Raw genomic sequence first — 20525 nt, 5'->3', positions numbered from 1 at the left:
TGCCGCCCTGGAAGGAGGTGAAGTGCCCTCAATTCCGGGCCTATACTACTACCAGGACTGACTCTCATGACTATGACTGGTCAGCCTGATCATCGCTCACGGGAACAATAGACGCTGCCACACTGTCTTCACCTTTTCTTTCTTTCTTTCTTTCTTTCCTTTTTTTTTTCTATATAATCATTGGCTCTCTCCTCTTTTCTCCTTCTCTTTCTCATCTTCATCCTCTCTGTTTTTACTGTATTTTACATCTGTTTAGATCCTGTGACTGCTTAGTGCTGGTCTCCCATTTTCACCCCGCAATCCATCGCATTCGCGCCTTCCTGTCACTTCTCCAAATGCGCTTCGTCGCAGATCGCTCTTTTCTCTCAGATCTCTGAAATATCTTTTGCCTCGTCTTCTTGCTTTGATTCTTACCTAGAATTCACCCCGCGCAAGAAGACATGGCGGACCCAGACAAGATCAAGCCGTATGGCCTCTCCCAAATCTACTGCTCCAAGGAGCCGCTGGTGGATATAGTCTTCGTTCACGGCCTCAACGGCCATCCTTACCATACCTGGAAGTCACAGTCGGGCGTCTTTTGGCCAGCAGAGCTTCTTCCCGAGGTCCTTGAACACGTCCGTATCCTCACTTATGGCTACAACGCCGAGGTAGCGGCTTTCAGAGATGGCTCTTCTCGAGACCATATCCATCACCACGCAGAGACGCTAGCCTCAGGCCTCGCGGCTAATCGAAACGTGAGTGCTCTATTCTCATACAATCATTCTTTCTCTTCTCCATTATGATTCACATGCTAATACTTGACGCCCTATAGCTTCGAAAATGCTCTGATCGTCCTATCATCTTCGTCTGCCATTCGCTCGGGGGCCTCGTGGTCAAGCGCACACTGATCCACTGTCGCAACGTCACAAACGAGAAGATCGAGCACCTGCGATCCATCTTTGTGTCAACGTACGGGATTCTCTTTCTGGGCACTCCGCACAACGGCTCCGACGTGGCTAAATGGGGTTCGCTACTGCAGAACATTTGCAGTGCGGTTCTGCCTAGGAAGATTGTGGAGAGCTCTTCCCAGTTGATCAGTGCGCTCAAGACAGACAATGAGACCCTTCAAAACATCAACAGTCTTTTCGCGGAAATCCTACCCCGGTACCACATCTATTTCTTCCACGAGACTCGCTCGACCGATATCAAGGGAACCCGTCAACTCATCGTGGATGAGACTTCTGCTGCACCCTACATCGAGGGAGTGGAACGCATGGGTATCGAGGCAGATCACAGTAGCATGTGCAAATTTGACGATGAGACTGCCCCCGGATACGAGGCGGTCGCTGAGGCAATACTGCGATACTCTGAAGCTGCCCCTGCCCTCATCGCGCATCGATGGCACGAGGAGGAGAGCACCCGAGAGATGTGGAAGCATTACAAGATCGGCGAGCTTCGCGGTACAGGTATGTTGCCTCCCTCCCTTCATCTTGGTGAAGCACAGTACCTGACTAGCGCAGCAGACAACACGACTGCTGGACCAGAGTATAGAGATGAACACATCACGAGCCCTGCACAAAGTGCCCAGATTGCAAGTGGTAGGACCCATCTTCTCCCAGCCCCTGGATCTTCTATTACTTTGAGCCCATATGAGATTGAAGAGCGTTCGCGATCGGGATCTACTTCGTCTTTCAATAGCCATTGAGTGGTTTGTTCTTTCTGTCCTTTGTATGAACCAAAGGGAAAAAAAACGAAAAAAAAAAAAAAAAAAAAAACTGTCTTGAGTGATGATATCCTGTTTTATAAACAATGTATTATGTGCTTGCTTTGCTGCATTGATGAAATCAACATAGTTCTTTTATAGTCAGGCCATTGCTGACTCCTTTTCTTCTTAGGTAGCGGTCTTATCACTCATCCCGATTTTCCAAACGTTCACCCTATCTCCCACGTATCCCAAGTCGCGCAACAAATACAGGTCCCGGTGGTCTATGTGCCTCCCCCAGGAGGGCCGAGCGCTTCTGCGCCAGATCCTACTTCAAGCACGGAGCTTCCAGCCCCAAGTGAGCGCGAGCCTTTCTTTATAGTACCGCCAGGGTTTCATCCGAACGCGACCTTTTATGGCATGGAAAAGGAACTTCGTTTGATGCATGATCGTCTGTACAAGGCCAGAAAGCGCGCTGACCGTCTCACTGCCGTTCTTATACACGGAGTGCCTGGTTCCGGAAAAACACATTTAGCACGACAGTATATTTGGGACCAACGCAAGTGTTACCCTGGTGGCATCTTCTGGGTAGATGCCAAATCACGCCAGTCGACTTACAAGTCCTACTGGGAGATTGCTCAAGCGGCGTCCCTGGCGCCCGATGACCAACAGTTTGAAGAGTCAGAGGCGACAGCACCACAGCAATTTGTATTCGAAGTTCGTGATTGGTTTCAGGCCCGGGAGGAATGGCTCTTGATTTTCGATGGCATCGCCTTCGATCAGGATGAGGATTTGAACCATTTCAAGCAGATCCTCCCCTTTAGGCCAAGGTCCAACATTATTTATACCTCTATCGATAGAACGCTCGCAAGGAAGCAACGCCTTTTCGAACCGTACTGCCTGACAGTCCCGCCCCTTGAGGAGGAAGATGCTTGCAAGCTTCTCTTCAAAGACATTGGTGTCAAGAATCCGGACCGCGCCCAAAAAAAGAAAGCAATCGCTCTGGTCAAGCACTACGAGTGTCTCCCCTTGGCAATCCATGCGATCAGTCATCGCCTCAGTGCGACCGGGAAACCGATCGTTAACTATCAAATTAACTCACACTTGACAGATGAAAAACTCGCGGAACCTTTCTTGAGTATTATGCACGATCTCTATCGCATGGAGCACTTCGCCGCGCTGAATCTCATCAACTTATTGGCATTCCTTGGTCACCAGGTTCCAGTCGGGTTGATCAATATGGGACGAGGGGCTTTGGAATCCTGGGATGTCGAGGTTATGACGAGCAGTAGACCTGGAGATCGCCCGGAGATTGATGCCACACTGGGGACTCTGATCCGGTATGGACTCCTGGAAAGGACTGCCAATTCACCTAAGCAGCAGCAGAGCTTTTCATCACAATCGGACGGAGACGAGATACTCGAATCGACAGTGCAGACACCGGCGTTGTCAGAGTCACAAACCGACAGCAATGAGGATGGATCTCGAGATTCGTACTTTGAGACAAATCTGGGACCTGGTGCTATTGATGTCATTAGGATCCACAGCGTTGTACAGGGCTTCTGTCGGGATGAGCTCAAGATTATGGATAAGGAACAGGCGAGCCAGCCGTTAATGGCTAGCATCGCAAGCTTAGGACCTGGTTCTACGGGGTTCTATGACTCGTGGCTTGTCGTCACCACGAGCATGTTTTGTGCCTCGTACGAAAAGGCGAAGACCAGAATGGTGGCCATTGATTATGGCGGCATGGTCAAAGACTATCGGGAATATGAGACACATGGCTCGCGATTGCTGGAGCACTATCCCAAGAAGGCCAGGAAGATCTCCAAGGCGCCAGTAACCGTGCGTCAAGCTCACGAAGACCTGACCCGGGCCATGGGGAATATCCGCGGCGAGCTTCGGCGCCTCTCACGCAGCTCGACACAGGTAGCGCCGCCAAAGCTCAAGTCCGTTTTTGATCGCACGAGCAGCTCGTCTTCGTCTTTGCCCGACTCCTCTTCGAACGAAGAGAATTCCCCGGAGCCAACGCTGGACTTGGGTGAAATCAAACCCGCTCATGTGGAGTCGCCACAGGAGATGCCGTCTTCCTATCAGTTGGAGCTCTTTCCGCCGCATATCTTTCGAGAACCCAGTCGTGACTATGAAACCGATGATGAGAGCGAAGTCAATATGAAGAAGCCAAAGCGTGGTAAGCCGCTTTCGCAGATGGTCCGGGAAGTACGTAGGCCTAGACCTGCCGCGCCCGTCCTCAGAGTCTTCCAGGTACATGGACACAATGTACCCAGCAACAACTCAGACAGGGGTCGAAGAGGCTCACAAGGGTCAGCAGCTGAAGCGCTTGCGGCTGTGCATCATGGAACACCCCCGTCGTCTCGTGATAGTAATGTGGACTTGGCTATTACATCTCCATCAGGCGAAGAAAACATACCAACCTACGCGACAACTGCGACATCAAGGCGCACTAACGAGCTCATTGATGCGGCAAAACGTCGACCATATTCACCCCCCGCTGGACGTCCAGCCTCGAGGGCACCTGCCAGATCATCTGCAGAGTCCTTGGTCAGTCGAAGTAGCAATATCGCACCATTCTCCCCTGACTTGCGATCGGAGCGGATGAGCCACTCTCTGTCAAGCGAGGCTGGCCCTGACCTGATTGCGCAGCATTTAGAATCTTTGGAGATGAAGGCGACGCAAGAGGCCCAGTTTCAACAGCTTCATTCTTCTGCCACTTTGAGACCTCATGAGCCCGCTGCCGACTTGTCCGGAAGCGTTTCCTCGATTTTCGCCTATGGAAACCAGTCAATGCACATCGAAGGAAACCCAGAGATCAGGGATTCCCGGCGCATGAGTGGCCACTCCCGATCGGGTCTTGTTGGACAATCAGCCACCCATCTGATGTCTGTTCACCACCCGTCTGCGTTCATGCCAGGATCCTCTCCGCCCTCGATGACCGACATGAACATGCCGGGCTACCACGCTAACGCGACGGACCCTGTCCCAGTCACTGCTGAACCAATGTCGCGAGGACCATCCGCAAACTCTCGCCAATCCTGGACAACGGACCCAGTCCTCTACCCTCCGCCCGTGGTTCCTCACATCCAACCAAATACTGGAACGACAACGGCGCCCATGCCCATCAGCCCATTCCCTCAAATAGTCCCCGAGCATCCAGCAGTCACCGGAATGGGTGGCTGGATAGGCGAACTACCACCACAGCCAGCGCCCAGTGCAGGTCTTCATCCTGATTCCGCCTACGCATCCCCGCCGCCAGCACCACCGCTTGAGCCCACACCCGCGCCTGCAACTGCACAGGGGATGTATTTCGGGGGACAACCTGTGGATTTATCGGGGGCTAGACATCGGTTATTCGGGCATGCTCCGGCTCCGGCTCCGGCTCCGTTCCCATTTGCATCGCCGGCAAATATCGCCACGTACCAGTTGTATCATCCGAATCTGTCTACGCCGATGATCCCGCAGCCGGTTGATATGGGTCCACCGAGGGGTGTTCCCGCTAGGCGGGGACGGAGTGGGAGTGCGCCTGGAGAGGGATGGGGGCAGTGATGGGATTTTACTCCCGGTGTTGATTAGGATTTGCATTGTGCATTGTACTCTACTTGCATTTGCATTTGCATGGCTTACGGATCTGCGATAAAGCGTTTCATTTCAACCACGGACAAAAAACACAGAAAACAAGGAAAAAACAGGGTTATGCATGCATATCACAGGACTGGAGTTGGGTTGGGAATCGGAGTTTTCGGAATTACAGATATATGGCGTTCGAAGACGGTTTTACAATTACTATAATATTAATGAGATAGGGAGATATGGTTAGTCATAATATAAGTCGAGATGGATAGGACGCGGGAGTTGAACAGTTACAGCGCAGTTTTTATTTTGTTCATTGGTGATTCTTATTATATGGCGTTACTTTTACAATGGTACAATGGTTAGGATAGGGTAATTAGGGTATTTGCATAGTATGGGAGCAATGGATACATGATATTTTCTTTTTTTTTCAACCAATTTGATTGGAGTTAGTAGTTTGGATATACATAATCAAATCATATCTGTCGGATCCAACCAGCGAAAAGTACAATGGAATAGGTGCACAGTCCCGCCATTTTATACTCTATCAACAAATATGGTTCGCATAGGCATTGCAAGGGTCTCATAGATAGAATTATAGCACCTGTCGCATTGATTCTTGCGGCACTGTAGCGTTCCATACGTGTAATGAACTGAATAATCCCGGGCACACTACTGGCACTTCCTCTTCGAAGAAGGCTAGTGCCATTTTTAGTAATGATAGGTGTCTGTCAAAGCCATGAAGCAAAAGACTGTCAAGGCGAACGGGATACTTTTTATCTGGTTTCAGTACCTGCGCCCCGGGCGATTGTGTTTCTATATTGCCAGTGTTCGCTTTAAACCGACCTTTGTTGGTTGATCTAATTGTGTAGGCTCAGAGCTCCTATTTGAAAAGCTCTTCGTGTCTTTTCTGGAACGGTCGAATGATGCCGACGACTGGTAGTACTTCCATTCATCACTCGATATTCCTGTAGTATGTTAATTTGGGTAGGGTAAGCAGGTTGGATTGCTTTGCTTGAATACTGAGACCAAATCCATTACTACTGCTTTTTGCATTTTCCATCTATTTCACGCATGTCAAAGCAACCTTGGAGAATACAGACATGAGCTGCTTATTTAGTTAAGACATCAGATCGAGACTTCCAGCTTGGGATGTACTTCCTCCCCGAGGTGATGGGTGCTGTCTGTGAGGAGAAATTGATAGCGTTAAGTGCATGCTATGCCAATTTGTACAGTCCCCATAAAACCGCATTTACCACAGAATACCTCGCGTGAAGCCCTAGCTGCCATTTTTGGAAAATACCCCGAGAATATTTCTATCTCCGACAGGAAACACTTCGGCATTTTCGTCTCGGGTAGACCCAAAGCTCCGAGTCCGAGTGGCATCCCGCGACATCTATAAAGAGGAATAGACGACCGCGAAAAGCTTGTATATTTAATTATAATTTTCAGCTTCTGTATATTGCTCGACTCTCCAATATGCCATTGAAGATCATCGTTGTTGGTGCCGGTCTGGCCGGTTTGGGCGCTGCCATTGCCTTGAATCGGGAGGGACATGATGTTGAGGTATTCTAACTTCCACGTGCTTTCGATTCTGTGCTGGGTAGATCCTAACGCATATAACAGGTTATTGAGCAATCAGGCTTCCTCAACGAAGTAGGCGCAGCGATTCATTTGGCGCCGAACGCGACCCGGATCCTGAAGGACTGGGAATGCGAGTTTGACAGCTTACAGCCAGCTCCATGCCATCAACTTACAGCGTGGGATGAAGCGGGAAGCCAAGTTCGATTCGAAGTAGTATGTTTCTTCGTTCTTGCTGGACTGAGTTATCACATGCTTGGCAGTATATTTATTGACCGGCATTGTAACAGGTGACGCAAGAGCTTCAGGAAGCTTTGAACATAACTGATGAATGGCTTCTTACGCATCGCGTGGATTTGCATAATACGCTGAGGGCTGCTGCTGCGAAGGAAGTCAATGGAAAGAAGCCACTTATCCGGTTGTCTTCGCGCGTTGCATCTGTGGTAAGTAAACTTTTGTTCATAAAATGCCACAGGAAAGACGCTCACATTTAAACTTACAGGATGCAGAGTCTGGAGTTGTTTTATGTGAGAACGGAACTGAGTATACAGGTGATTTGATCATCGGTGCGGATGGTGTTCATGTGAGTCCCTGTATCTAACTCCATACAAGTCTGCTTGCTAACAATGGTAGTCCCGAACTGTACGTGCGATAACTGGCGAGGACCAGCAAGAGTCCACCGGCCAGAACTGCTTCCGGTTTCTGGTTCCAGTATCCAAGATGATGGCCAACCCCATTACCGCATCTCTTATAGAGCGGATTCGACTAGACGGAATGCACGCATTCACGTCGTATGACCGCAAGCTCGCGGTTTACCCGTGCCGACGCGGGACTCTGCTCAATGTCGCAGCTATTCATCCATCGGGTCCTCAGGGGACTACTGGGGCGAGGCAATCGTCATGGCTGGATGGGGGGAACCTGGACCAGTTACTGGAGGTCTTTGAGGGATTTGGTCCAGAGCTGTTGGAGATGTGCAGGATGGCCGAAGATATCAAGCTTTGGAGTTTGGGTTCTCGAAAGCCCCCTCATACCTTCTTCAAGGACAAACTGGTCCTGATTGGTGATGCGGCTCACCCTACCCTTCCTCGTGAGTTACTCCTCCGTCTCTATCTGCTTCATGTTGTTTCTAAACGCTAACAAAACCAGATCAAGGCCAAGGTGGTGCTCAATCTTTCGAAGACGGCGCGGCACTGGCCGCCGTGCTCCCAGCCAGCACAACGTCAGAGCAACTCCCCCAAAGACTCGAAATGTACAACCAAGTCCGCTATGCACATTCACTGACGGTAATGATCTTGTCCAGGATGGACGACGAGCGTCGGGGCGAGATGGCGGATGAATTGAGGAAATATGTGCCTGATGCAGAGGTTCCGGAGAATATGTTTTCGTTTACTTGGAACTCATATCCAGCGAAGGAGGCTGAGGTATTGTTGCAGGCTGCGGAGCGTGCTTGAATATAGACCCCATTGGGTGTAGATTTTGGGGCTGATATAGACTTGTATAGTTTGGTGTATTCTCTCATGTACTAATAGCATTTGTCTCTATTCAAATCGCCTGGTCATTAAGATAATAATATACTCCTTTCTCATATCACAAGCCTGTTCATCTACAATGTCAACCTCTGTCTCATGTCTCGTCTCTCTTCCCTATCCAACCTAGAGAAATTGCATCTATGTCCTTATCTTGGACTGATATGTCTTGAACCGGAAAGTCTTTAGGGAAGCTTCGAAGGCAAACACATTACTATGCCCTGCCAGTGGAAGCCCAGTCGGGGTCACCTTTTCTGCCTGTTCTTCAGCAGATATAAAAATAAAGCGAGGTGAAAACCCATGACACATTACCAACTACCAATATGTTTCCCGAGCTAACTCTGGTTAGGGAATTCCCGCCGCGTCAGTCAAAAACATTGGAGAGCTGAAGTGCCTCGTCCCGGAGATAATCGTCAGGTTGGATCAGTATGAAGAAGACCAGTATCTCTATTTTTGCAATGTCAGTCTTGAAGCTTTCCATGAAATCGAAGAGAGCAGAGAAGATCACTCCAGATACACCTACTTCCCAGATATCCAGACCCTAGTCATAAAACTCACAACCACAGCATCCGAGAAAGGGCACAGGAGCCTGGAAACTACGACTTTCCTCGATGTTATTTCCGACATGGGAATGGGCCATGATGAGTTCATGCCGATTGGAGCTTCGACGGTTGTTGGACAGGGCTCCTCGTCTAAAGGAGACCCTGGATGGACTAATTTGAAAGTCAGATCATGCACGGCAGATTGGCCTGGTCTCGTTATTCAAGCTGGTGTATCTCGCTTTGGTGCCGGATATGAGGGTGAGTGTCTGGCACGCTTACGAGCAGATGTCAGGTGGTTGCTGGAACACTTTCAGGGACAGGTTAATATCGTCCTCCTTCTCTGGATCGAACCCGCAAGAAGACCATTATCGAGAAATGGATCTCTGGTCCCCAACTCGCCAGCTCGCGCTTCAACGTGTTGCGTTCGGTGAAACCCGCATCGATCAAAACACCACCCCGGCTGACATTACCGGCGCTCCATTGGTTTTTGAGTTCGATGAGCGGGAGTTGCATGAGTGGGCCAGGACTCTGTTCGTTGGTTTGTAAATCGCAAGGCGTGTGAGCACTATGGAATCTCTATTTGCGCTGTCTTCTAAACTGCTTTTAACCATAGGATTTTTTTCAGCTACTCCTTCGCGAATTTTTGATATCCATACGTAGATGCACTGCAGAACGCACGTGTGTTAGCCTACCCTATATTGGCATGGGATTTGTATACATCTGATATTATACGCGAAAAAGGGAGGGCCGGGAGGGGAAATCACCATCCTCTTCTCTGTGTGGCATGAGTCTACTCTGTTGAGCATATGCGGGATTTGGGGGATCACTGGCCCGTCGGGGAGCTCCTAAAACGACCGATGTAGCTTGGGAAGGAGAAACCAGTTGTTCGGTAAGATATTCGGAGTGACATCCATAGACGGCGTCCTTCCATGTCATTATTACAGAAAAGGAAAAGCCAAAGCAGGAATCGAATTGCCAAGCAGTACAGGGATCGGGTGCAGGGATCGGGTATGTATTATCTCGGATAGCTCATCCGATGCACGTCAAAGCGAACGGCATTGTAACGATAGCATGTCACCAGAGCCTATTGTGGTAACTTCCAATGAGGACTCGGGCAGATGATGATAGAACCGCCCACACCCTATACCGATGCATGTCTCGGGGCAGTCTCGGGTCCGCCAAGCAGAAGAAAATCGCTATCTCTGACGAAAGTCTCGGGAACGGACGCATTCTGCTTGGTCCTATTGGTTGTGTAGGAATCTGGGGAACATCTAGCTTGCACGCGGAACAACGGTAGGAATCATGAATAGTGCAGATAGCATTTGGGGGTTACTATTGCCGAATAAGGACTAATTGTCCCGATGGACAGCAGAAGATGAGTATTTAAAGAGGCATTACCACTTGCTTGCAAAGTGTCTCTACCAGAGTTTCAGACGCAATTACACTTTTACTTGTGACTTCTTTTTAGCAACCATCATGGCTTCAATGCTACACTACCTTCGCTTCGGCAACAACGCCTCCAAGGAAGAAGCACCACCAGCCAACAACGCTCCCGTGCGTGCTTTGCCCGCATCATGGTACACTTCCCAGGAGATATACGAGTTGGAGCGCCGTGCTATATTCTCCAAGAGATGGCTTTTCATGACCCACAGCTCGCGAATCAAGGAGGCCGGCGACTGGCTCCGCTACGAACTTGCGGGATTCGACTTCATCATTATCCGTGACCGGCAAAACAACATCAACGCATTTCACAATGTCTGCCGACACCGTGCATATCCAGTGATTGAGAAGCAGGGTCAAGGAAACGCTAAGATCATTGCTTGCCGGTATCACGGCTGGTCCTACGGTCTCAATGGCAAACTGGCAAAAGCTCCCGGATACCAAGAGCTGGATGGGTTCAACAAGGAGCAGAACGGTCTTTTCCGTATCCATGTCAAGGTCGACGTCAATGGCTTTATCTGGGTCAACCTGGACGCGAAGGAAACACCCGAGGTCTCATGGGACGAACACTTCAAGGATGTTGACAAGCAAGAGAGGTACAAAGCCTATAACTTTGACAACTACGATCTTGACCATACCTATGAGTTGGAGGGTCACTACAACTGGAAGATTCTGTCTGACAACTTCAATGAATGTTACCACTGCCCTACGACACACGCGGATATTCCTGAATTTCTCAATCTTGACTCTTTCGACAGCGACACCAAAGACGGGCATATCCAACACCATTGCGTTTCTACACCGGAGCAGCTTGCGAAAGGCTTGTACACCGCCAGTACTTACTATTTCCCTACGTCTGCCATGGTTGTCTCGTAAGTTTTCTTCCAGAACGAGCCCCCAAACAGAAGTTCTAACGCACGCAGGCCACATTTCATGATGATCCAGAAATTCCTCCCTAAGGGCCCCGGCACATCCTTGATGGCCTACGAGATCTACCGAAACCGAAACTCCTCTGAAGCCGACTTCAGACTTATCAGCGACATGTACGCGCGCGTCATGAAAGAAGACAAAGTTCTCTGCGACAACGCACAGAAGAACCTCGACCGAGGAATCTTTACCAACGGCCAGCTGCACCCCAAGTACGAGAAAGCGCCCCTCTTCTTCCAAAGCACGATCCGCGAGGTCATCACGGAGCATTATAACCGCGAGAAGGCTGAGGGACAGGAGATCTGGCCGGCGAGGCCGCAGGTACCATGCGATACACAGGTGACTGAGAAGGATGAGGCGCTTTGTGGGGATCTCTGCTGCCGAGCTCCGAAAGAGACTTTGGCTTTTTGATGGTATTGGCCATCGGCATGGGGCTATGTTGTTTCCACTCGCTTTTACCAGTTTTTGTAGCTTGTTCTTCAATTATAGCTATCCCTACATGCCAACTTCATTCAACAGTAAATACATTTCTGAATGACAAGCCAAAACACTTGAGCATTGTGGCTGTAGTGCATAGTGAATGTCCTGGTCCCGATCATAGTATTTTTAGCATCTGTCAGTCACTCCCTCGTCGAATATGGCATAGCACCATCTTCATCTGTATCTGGTCAGAAGTGACCTAGCTCCTGCCTAGGGATGCACTTCGTATCAATAGTTAATGTCACTTTATTCCCAGGCCTAACAGTGAATAACGAGCCGTAGACAGCTAAGTCACATAATTTCCCATCATCTTTCTCTTTCTTTTTCCATTCTTCCATATATACTTCTCTGCCTGGCAGTTAGAAATGAAAATGCCTCCCTCAACCAATCATCCATAAAGACCACTGTCCTCTACGATATTCGACCGCAATCTCTGCCGATTAACTTATCCCTGACGCATTTCGTGGAAGCGAGCTATCAGCACCTTGGAAGTTATTCCGGCAAAGCCAGCAATGTTATAAAATTCTAGAACGGTCTCTCTTGTGTCGAGAAATTTTACAATTCTGATATTGCTTGCCAAACAGTGACCTCGCGTGATATATCAGAATCAGGGAGGGAAATGCCTACTTGAACAAGTGAAAAGACTTGAAACCTAAACAAGTAAATCAACACACACAACAATAGCATCATTGACATGGATACACCCAACTTTATCACAATGATAGCAAAGTCATTGCTCATGGAAACCAGCTCGTGACGGTCACGAAAAGCCTGGGGCATACTGACCTCAAGACACCTGGAATAATCCCAGAACGTTGGGGCTACCAAGCGGTACTACGGCCTTACTAATAGTCACTTGGCTGTATTACCGGAGTTACAACGCATCCGCGGCCGGAAATGGTGATCTCACTACTTGAATGCAATGTCCTGTCAATCCGCAAATAAAGGGGGCTTTCTATGATATCCTCGTCCATTGCAACTGAGCAATCTTGTCAGCCGTCCTTTGAGCTCTGATGGAAAAGAGCGCAATCTCTTCCATGACGAAGGGTTCCAATATGGTCCCCTCTAATTTAGATTTGATAGTTACTGTCGGGCATATCATCGCTCACAGAAATTTGCGAGCATACCACACTAAAGTATAATCGCAATTCACCTAATCCAGCTTGGAAGAGCGATTGTGTGGCCCTCGATTTTCGCCTTGGGTTGACTTCTGGTCACCGTTCTTCTGAGAATCGAAGTTAAAAACAAAAATCACGGTAGTTTCGGCGGAGCGATTTTACAAATTATAAGTCTATATGGCCTATTTCGCAAAGCTGGACGAGTTGGTTAAATTTTGCGGTCACATGATAATATTCAGATGTCTGTTGAAATGAGAGATGGTCAAACGCATCCATGAGATCACTAACATCCCTCTCAGAGTTTGCTAAGATTGTGGCTTCCAAATTGAGAAGTCTAGCTCACCATCCTATAAAACGAAGCTAGACGCTTCATGCTCAAAGAGCTGATTACCCTAACCGCGCCGCCTACATATTCTGGATCACGAGGGAAAATGGAGATGCCGGAGATCGAACGAGCTTAAACATTCCATCTCACCTCACGAGCTTTTCTTGATGGTTTCCCACCATCTGGACAAGACACTTATGGCAAGTTCCATTTTGTCGTCTGGAGAAGTGAAGCATCTGAAGGAGGCCCGTACCGCTAAGCGGAAACCAGACACGAGACTTTCAGAGAAATGAAATCGATGCAAGGGGTAACTTCTCCCAGTAATCTTGCACTGAAAATCCTAAGTCAGCATCTCTTCACTTGCGAACGAGAAGAACACATCGAAACCTGGGAACTAGAATTGGACTCAAGGCATTTCTGCCATGAAGGTGGGTTGCGATGAATTTCTGCGCCATAATGCTGTCAAGAAGGAAGGAGAATAATTCTGCAAGGAGGGAGACTCAGAGTATGTCAATCAGTCCCGAGACCGGCCAGCAAGAGTTGGAAAACTCCCTCCGGTGCCTCGTTGTTGAAGCCTCCGGGTGCAACTCCAGGGCTATCGGCCATGTCCTAGGAAACACAATACAGCTTAGAGAACTGTCAGTTTCTGCTCGCGCAAGTTCTTGGGCATACTTTCTTAACGGAAGGTAGATCAGGATCGTTGTTAGGTCTGCGGGACGCGATATGGTGGATAGAACAATCGAAGTGGACGTGATAATCATCCATGTCATTTTCCTACATGAAAAGGCTACTATGTACTCGTCGAAAAATGACGCCTCACTTCAGCCAGTCCCTATACGTCCAGAACGGTCCTATCAAATCTGCGCGTGTCGAGACAGACGAGTTATGGGTCGAGATCCGAAGCCACCTCATAAGCAAGACATAATGATTATGAAGGAAAGGCTTGATAAGTGGGTCACAGTACTGTTTGTCGGTGTCTGTATGACAGGGAATTTGACCACGGATGTTAGATTGCTGTGCTGGCCAAAAGGGGATGGTTCTGCTATCGATGGTCCGTGAGGAGACAAATCCCCAGTTAGCAGGATATTGCAGTTGAAATTCCGAACATTGCTACCGAAACCGCTGTGGTCACTTATGGCGTTGGCATCGCTGTAAAATCAAAAGGGAAAGGCTTTTGTGGTTTCGCTTCACCAAGGTCTCGTCTGTCAGTTCTTGGGTCGGGATGAATTCAAGATCTTCAATATCGTGTTTCTTCCAGTTTACCAATTCATATTTTTTGCATCTATCTCTAATTCGCTCTAGCATCTATGACATTTGCCATACCAATCTAATCTATACTAATAATAAACATTAATAACTTTTCAAGCCAGCCAGACAGATAACAATCCAACTGCCCGACATTATTACAGTGTACCAGGGGTATATCGTTCGCATAATAGGAGTAAAGCCACGAAGACTGCGAAGCAAAACTCGCTTCTTTTGGTGTATATTATTAAGCCGGGGATCTTCCACCCCCAGGCCCATCATCAGTAGGAGCCAACCGACTCTTCCTACGAAGAAATCGGCCCCAAACCAGGAACGCCAACGGGATGGGCACGAGGATGGCGGCGATACATCCTAGCAGAGTTCCTGCCCATTGGATGCCTAGGTTCTCGAACATTTGTGTTGCGAAGAGGGGGAAGACGGCACCGACGCAGGATCGCATCATGGTGTTTGCGGCGAAAGCAGAGGCGGCGCTGTACACATTGTTAGATAAGGGTTTAGAAGAAAAAAAAAAAAAAAAACATGGTGACCAAATAAAGGGAGGGGACGTACAATTGAAGATAGGTATCAAGCAGATAGTTGAAGCATTGCATGAAAATGGTGATGATACCGAAACCGACCATTCCGCCTGCGACGATGGGGACCATCCAGTGGATCGAGGTGGTCCAGCCTGTCCAGCCGAACCAGAACAATCCAGCAGAGAAAGCAATGCCACCAACGATACACGGTGGCAAGCGCCATTCCGGGATAGGAACGTTGTTATTCGCCGCCAATTTCCGGATATAAGGTCTCTGGAATGACAGCACGAACGCACAAGCGAGCATTTGTCCAACAATCAGGCCGATGAACGGTAAGCCCGCATTACCGCCGCCCATGCCGTACACGCCTCCAAAGACAACCGGGTAGGCCTCTAGTAGAGCATAAGCCAGACCGTAAATGAACGACATGTACACGGTGACCAGGAAGGCAATCGGCTCGGTGAAGAGGATACGGAAAGGACGGGCCAGGTTCTTCGTGATGAGTTCTTTGAGTGAGATTTCGATTTTTTCCTGTCGAGCGTGGATGGCCCAGTTCTGTGTTTGTCGACGGAGAAGCCCGGCTTTGTGCACGAGGACGATCGGAGCGTAGGTCTCGCGCGCAAAGGTAATAAGCAGGAGCACGTTGAAGAAGCTGACAAAGGCCGGGATGTAAAACACAAATCGCCAGCCCAGATAACTGTACGAGATGTAACCCGTGACGAAGGGCGCGGTGTACGGTCCCATGAACATCGCCAGGGTGTACATGGCAATGGCAATTCCACGGTGCGTATTATTGAACAAGTCTGACAAACTCGCTGGAACGAGCGTCACCGGACTAGCAGCAAACAAACCAGCGAAGAAGCGGCACAGCATTATGGTCTGCGTGTCTTTCGACGTCGCGCAGGCAATTGTGAAAATGCTGAATCCGAAGAACCCAACAACTAGAAGCCATCGACGGCCATATAGTTCCGAGGTAGGAGCCCAGAACACAGGTCCTGCGGAGAAACCCAGGACATAGAGCGTGGTACCCAGGGCTCCTACTTCATGACCGAATCCGAATTCCTTGCCAACGAATGACACCGTGACGGGGAATGCAGCACTCTCGAAAGAGGTCATCAGAGCGCAAAAGGTGAGCAGCGATCCCAGCAATACTCTGCACCAGTCAGCTTCTACCTCCTATCACAACTCAACGAGAAATACATACCTCTTCTTGAACGGCCAATTCTGTGGATGCATCGGATCATCCGATCCCTCAAACTCAACCACGTACTCCTCCGCGTCAGGCATACTCGGCGGAAACGGCTTCCCAGCACCCATGGGCAGCCATTGTTCCCGCGGTGTCCGGACACGATGTGTACTGGATCCAACAGTCTCCTGCTGCTGCAACCGATAGGTGTTGATGCGCTCCAGGGCCACTTCGTCCTGAGTATCTTCTGGGGCCAGATTCGCACCATATCGGTGCCTCAGGCCTTCAGGTTTGTCTGCAGCGGCAGAGAACGTGCTGCCGGTCTCGGGCGTGTGATCCGGTTCTTTCTCACTCATTTTAATATCGAGTCTGCTGCTCCTGACACTCCGTACTGCCCTTATATAACCCCAATTGGTATCTTGTCAAGGCCACGAAAACAGAAACGCTTCACATCTCCCTCCGACTTAGCGCCTGAAATTTTTCCTTTTATTGGAGTCTTCTGGAGCCGAGTCGGAAGACCGGCATCTCCATTCATATCGGCGAAATAATGCGCTCCAGGTCGGCCCCACGGCGGGGTGCCGATGACCAATGGGGACCCCGGCATTAGGTCGGAATAGGGTTGTAGTGGAGTACAGAGAACGGCTTAGCCGCGGAATTAATTCCTCTGCGGTTGTCATCGGTAGAATCCACTTCCATATCAGTAATCTTCAAGATGACCTCCGAGAAACTCGGACAACATAATACTCACAATTATAGGCCTGCCATTGTTAGTTAGGGCAACTGTCCAAGCTCAGATGTCCTACCATTGGGCTGAAAAGACTCCTATGGTGAGCAGCGATCGTGCTCTGTACTAGTCTCAGCCTTACGGTTGACAGGTCAGGCACCGGGCATCTGCATAACCACGAGTACATCCGTATGTATCATGGTTGTTACTAATACCGAAATCCTCTTATTGGATGCCATATATCGCAACATCTACGAGTACTTGTCTCCTGACTGCCGACTTCCGTACGGATTTATGCACTTTACTGATGCTACTCTTGTGCCATCAATATGGCGAGGGCACGTGGTTGACATTGGCTGGGACTCGATGGCAAAATGGCCGAATACGATAGCACAGATAGATCATCATATAGTGCAAACCACATAGTATATAATAGTATAATTACAGCTCACGCCATAATGATGATTTTCTTCATGGTTATGCCTGGTTTACTAAGTGGCGGCGTGGTGAGGGCAAGGGCCGCAACGAGGCCAATGTTCTCCGGCCGTTTCAGGAGAGCCAAACAAACCAATCCCGCGCACAGACTGGCTTAGACAATAAGCCCGAGAATATACAATGCAAGTAGCGGTCAATACAGAGACCACAAACAATTAAGCCTTGGCCTTGTTACAGAATCTCACCGACCCCGGAACGCAGGCTTTCTTTTCTCGATGAACGCCCGAAGAGCCTCGATCCGATCCTCTGTCTCCATCACCCCATCATAAGCCTCATTCTCCGCTGCTTCCCCGCGCTGATACCCCTGCACAGCACTCAATGCTTCCTTGATAGCCACAGGACCACCCTCACAGATATCCATGGCCAGCTTGATACTCTCCTTCAACACCTTCTCCCGCGCCACGCCTTCCTTTTGCTCTTCTTCCGGCAACACCTCGACCAGACGATCGCACAGTCCGATGAAGTAGGATTCGGGGCCCGACACGCGACGGCCTGTGAGGATCATGTCCCGTGCGCGGTTCACTCCGATGAGCGCGGGTAGGCGGTAGGTACCTCCTGCACCGGGAATGATGGCTAGACGGGTTTCCGGAAGACCGACGATGGTCGAGGAGCCGAAGACGCGGAAGTGGGTGGTGAGACCGAGTTCGAGACCGCCACCCAAAGCAATGGAGGAAATTGAGGAGATGGTGGGAATCGGGAGGGCAGAAATGTCGCGGAATGTGCCTCGGAGTTTGGCGAGGAATTCCTTTACTCTTTATCGGACGGTTAGCTCTGCAGCGGCCATCATGATAACCTAGACCAGAAAACAAACGTACTCGTCCTTGCTCATCCCAGCACGTTCCTTCAAGTCCGCGCCCGCACAAAACGCCGTATCCGTGCTACTGGCAAGAACCAGTGCCCTTGTCGGACCCGTGCCCCCTTCGGCCGATATCGACTGCACCTGCTTTGCCAAACTGTCCAGCAGACTTTTCGAGAGCGCGTTTCGAGCATTGGGTCTGTTCAATAGCAGAACACGGATGTTTCCGGAGCCAGGAGCTGGGACTTGCTGGGTTTTGATCACGTCATTGTCGGAACTGGTACTGTAGGAGTGTCTTGTGAGGGTGATGCGGAATGTTTGCACAGGGGTGGTGCGGAGGAATGGCGAGGAGAGGTGGATTAATCGAGGCGACATTTTGTTATGGCACGGGTACCTGGTGAATTGATTGAATATGATTACCAGTGAGGGAGTGGACGATATAAAGATGGTGGTTGAGAATTATCGTCCCGAGGAACAGACCTCCGAAATCCGAAAGGCGGCGTGGGGAAGGCTTTTTGCGGGGACCCCCGTGGATAACCGACTACATCTACACATAGATAGCTAGGGCAAGAGAGAATTATATTCAGCAGCTAATAGCTACACCAAAGCAAGTGCATATATGGCTATTCCACAACTGCCGGTATAATTCCAAGAATGACTCTATATGTGCCATTTCCCCAAGGGCCCCTATCCCTATACTAAACCTTTGTTGCATATAATTTAACAGGTGTAGTTCCCGGTGCAATATCCATATCTTTCAGAGAGTGATCATACGGTAGATCATTACCACCCTTATTTCCAGTCCATACAGAGTCGCCATGATTGGTAGAAATCTTTTACCATACGGGAACGTTGGGGTTGGTATCTTCAATCACCGCCTGCACCGATTGGATTCTTTCTCCTCCCGCTTCATCAATCTCGAAGTGATCCTTGGTATACCATCCACTCCCCAAGTCAAGGCTTGAACTGCATTTGGATTCGTCGTTGTAATAGAAGAAAAATGCGGGAAATCTGTTACTTCTGACACTGCCAACATCAATCCCTGTCAGAGAAGGAAGACAGCTTCCATCCTTGTTGCCGAATAGGGTCCACTTGAAGGGCCGGAAATTAGTAGCCAGAGGATCAATTCCATAGCTTGGCATGTCGCTGAAATGGAGATCTTCTGGAGGCTTTTCTGGGAACCACAATGCATTTTGCATGAGATGGTCCGTCCATGGTATTTGCGTTTGTTGTTCCTTTTCTGCTGGGGAGACTGGGCGCTTAGCCCTAAGCGCTAAACTGATCATTCTATGATTTTGTACAAATAAGTCTGATGTCCCATGCTCCCGATGTCTGGGGATGCGGATGCAACTAACAGTGAAAATAGCCTCAAGAGCACCGACACCTTCAGTATGAGACGATTTGTTATGCTGGCTGCAGAAGACTTCCCAATCCACAATGTGGCAGGCTCATTAGCATTGAAGACTATCCTGACGGCATAGATTCCCTTATCATTCACAGCAGCTTCAAATCCCTTGAATGATTTGACCCAATATGTGACTTGATTTCCCGGGATCATGTGTTCCAAACAGACAGGCGGTTGGTCGTCTGTATCTGACATCAGCTGTATCCCGTGACATACTCGTCGTCCCTAGAAGACTCGATTTGTCTTGTTGGCGGAGAGTAATAATTAATATTCTTATACGTGATCTCCTTGATGAAGGATATGGATATCGAGCTCAATGCTGATGGCAGAAAAGCAGCTTGTTCAAAGATTACTCATCGTCCTTCAATTCCGCGCCTGTACCTCTTTCCAGTCCCAATTAACACTATTCATATCCATACGACCAACACTCAGCGTGTTCGATGGATAGTTCATCGGATAACATGGCGAAACCAGCGACATCATTCCCAGAGCTTTCTCCTTGAAACCCAATCAGATGGAATATGTTGCGCCTTAGTAAGGTGATAAATGAGTCTTCAATCCCACCGCGAAACTTTTTCGCATGAAGAACTTAGGAACAGCAATAAATCCTGCTCACCGTCAGTTTCAAACCTTGCTTTCCAAAACCCCTTCTTGCTGAAAAACAACCCGCCATAGTGCGCGAGACAAACCATAGGCGATAGAAGTCTAGTATCGACATGTACGCTGCTACTATCTCGCGCATCTCCAGGGGTAATCTCGCAAAGCAGTCTCTGCTTCCATTCGTTCTTAACTTATCCCTTCGCTGTCGAGTCACGGCACCACTGGGCTGCGGTAGATCGTCCAGTGGTCCTAGACTGTTGTGAAGATGTTGATCGGTGAACTGGGGTCTTCCTTTGCGCTCAGTGACATAGTCGGGGTCTCTATAAAAATAGT

The 20525-nt window shown here is 49.3% G+C and overlaps 6 protein-coding genes across 6 annotated transcripts; 4 read left to right on the top strand and 2 right to left on the bottom strand.

The window, feature by feature from the left end:
• Positions 1-440: 440 nt before the first annotated feature.
• ACHE_21135A (LipA and NB-ARC domain protein) lies at positions 441-5242 on the top strand (the record flags this gene model as incomplete). The annotated part of the gene is made up of 4 exons (XM_043285514.1): positions 441-734; positions 812-1445; positions 1500-1577; positions 1875-5242. The coding sequence occupies 4 exons, from the start codon at positions 441-443 to the stop codon at positions 5240-5242; spliced, it is 4374 nt and encodes a 1457-aa protein (XP_043134199.1).
• A 1503-nt stretch (positions 5243-6745) lies between these two features.
• Positions 6746-8298, top strand: ACHE_21134A (uncharacterized protein; the record flags this gene model as incomplete). Its single annotated transcript, XM_043285513.1, has 6 exons — positions 6746-6832; positions 6893-7063; positions 7138-7290; positions 7350-7430; positions 7481-7934; positions 7994-8298. The coding sequence occupies 6 exons, from the start codon at positions 6746-6748 to the stop codon at positions 8296-8298; spliced, it is 1251 nt and encodes a 416-aa protein (XP_043134198.1).
• A 992-nt stretch (positions 8299-9290) lies between these two features.
• Positions 9291-9461, top strand: ACHE_21133A (uncharacterized protein; the record flags this gene model as incomplete). Its single annotated transcript, XM_043285512.1, has 1 exon — positions 9291-9461. One exon carries the CDS (start codon positions 9291-9293, stop codon positions 9459-9461), a length of 171 nt encoding a protein of 56 aa, XP_043134197.1.
• Positions 9462-10391: 930 nt separating this feature from the next.
• ACHE_21132A (aromatic ring-hydroxylating oxygenase subunit alpha) lies at positions 10392-11693 on the top strand (the record flags this gene model as incomplete). Its single annotated transcript, XM_043285511.1, has 2 exons — positions 10392-11227; positions 11279-11693. 2 exons carry the CDS (start codon positions 10392-10394, stop codon positions 11691-11693), a joined length of 1251 nt encoding a protein of 416 aa, XP_043134196.1.
• Positions 11694-14697: 3004 nt separating this feature from the next.
• On the bottom strand, positions 14698-16528 carry ACHE_21131S (MFS transporter; the record flags this gene model as incomplete). The annotated part of the gene is made up of 3 exons (XM_043285510.1): positions 14698-14941; positions 15021-16139; positions 16191-16528. The coding sequence occupies 3 exons, from the start codon at positions 16526-16528 to the stop codon at positions 14698-14700; spliced, it is 1701 nt and encodes a 566-aa protein (XP_043134195.1).
• Positions 16529-17572: 1044 nt separating this feature from the next.
• ACHE_21130S (putative mitochondrial methylglutaconyl-CoA hydratase (Auh)) lies at positions 17573-18562 on the bottom strand (the record flags this gene model as incomplete). Its single annotated transcript, XM_043285509.1, has 2 exons — positions 17573-18143; positions 18207-18562. The coding sequence occupies 2 exons, from the start codon at positions 18560-18562 to the stop codon at positions 17573-17575; spliced, it is 927 nt and encodes a 308-aa protein (XP_043134194.1).
• Positions 18563-20525: the final 1963 nt, after the last annotated feature.

Source organism: Aspergillus chevalieri, chromosome 2, assembly GCF_016861735.1.
Source record: "Aspergillus chevalieri M1 DNA, chromosome 2, nearly complete sequence".
NCBI classification, from domain to species: domain Eukaryota; kingdom Fungi; phylum Ascomycota; class Eurotiomycetes; order Eurotiales; family Aspergillaceae; genus Aspergillus; species Aspergillus chevalieri.
Note: the sequence above shows the minus strand (reverse complement) of the source record. Positions and strands in the feature narration are given on the sequence as shown.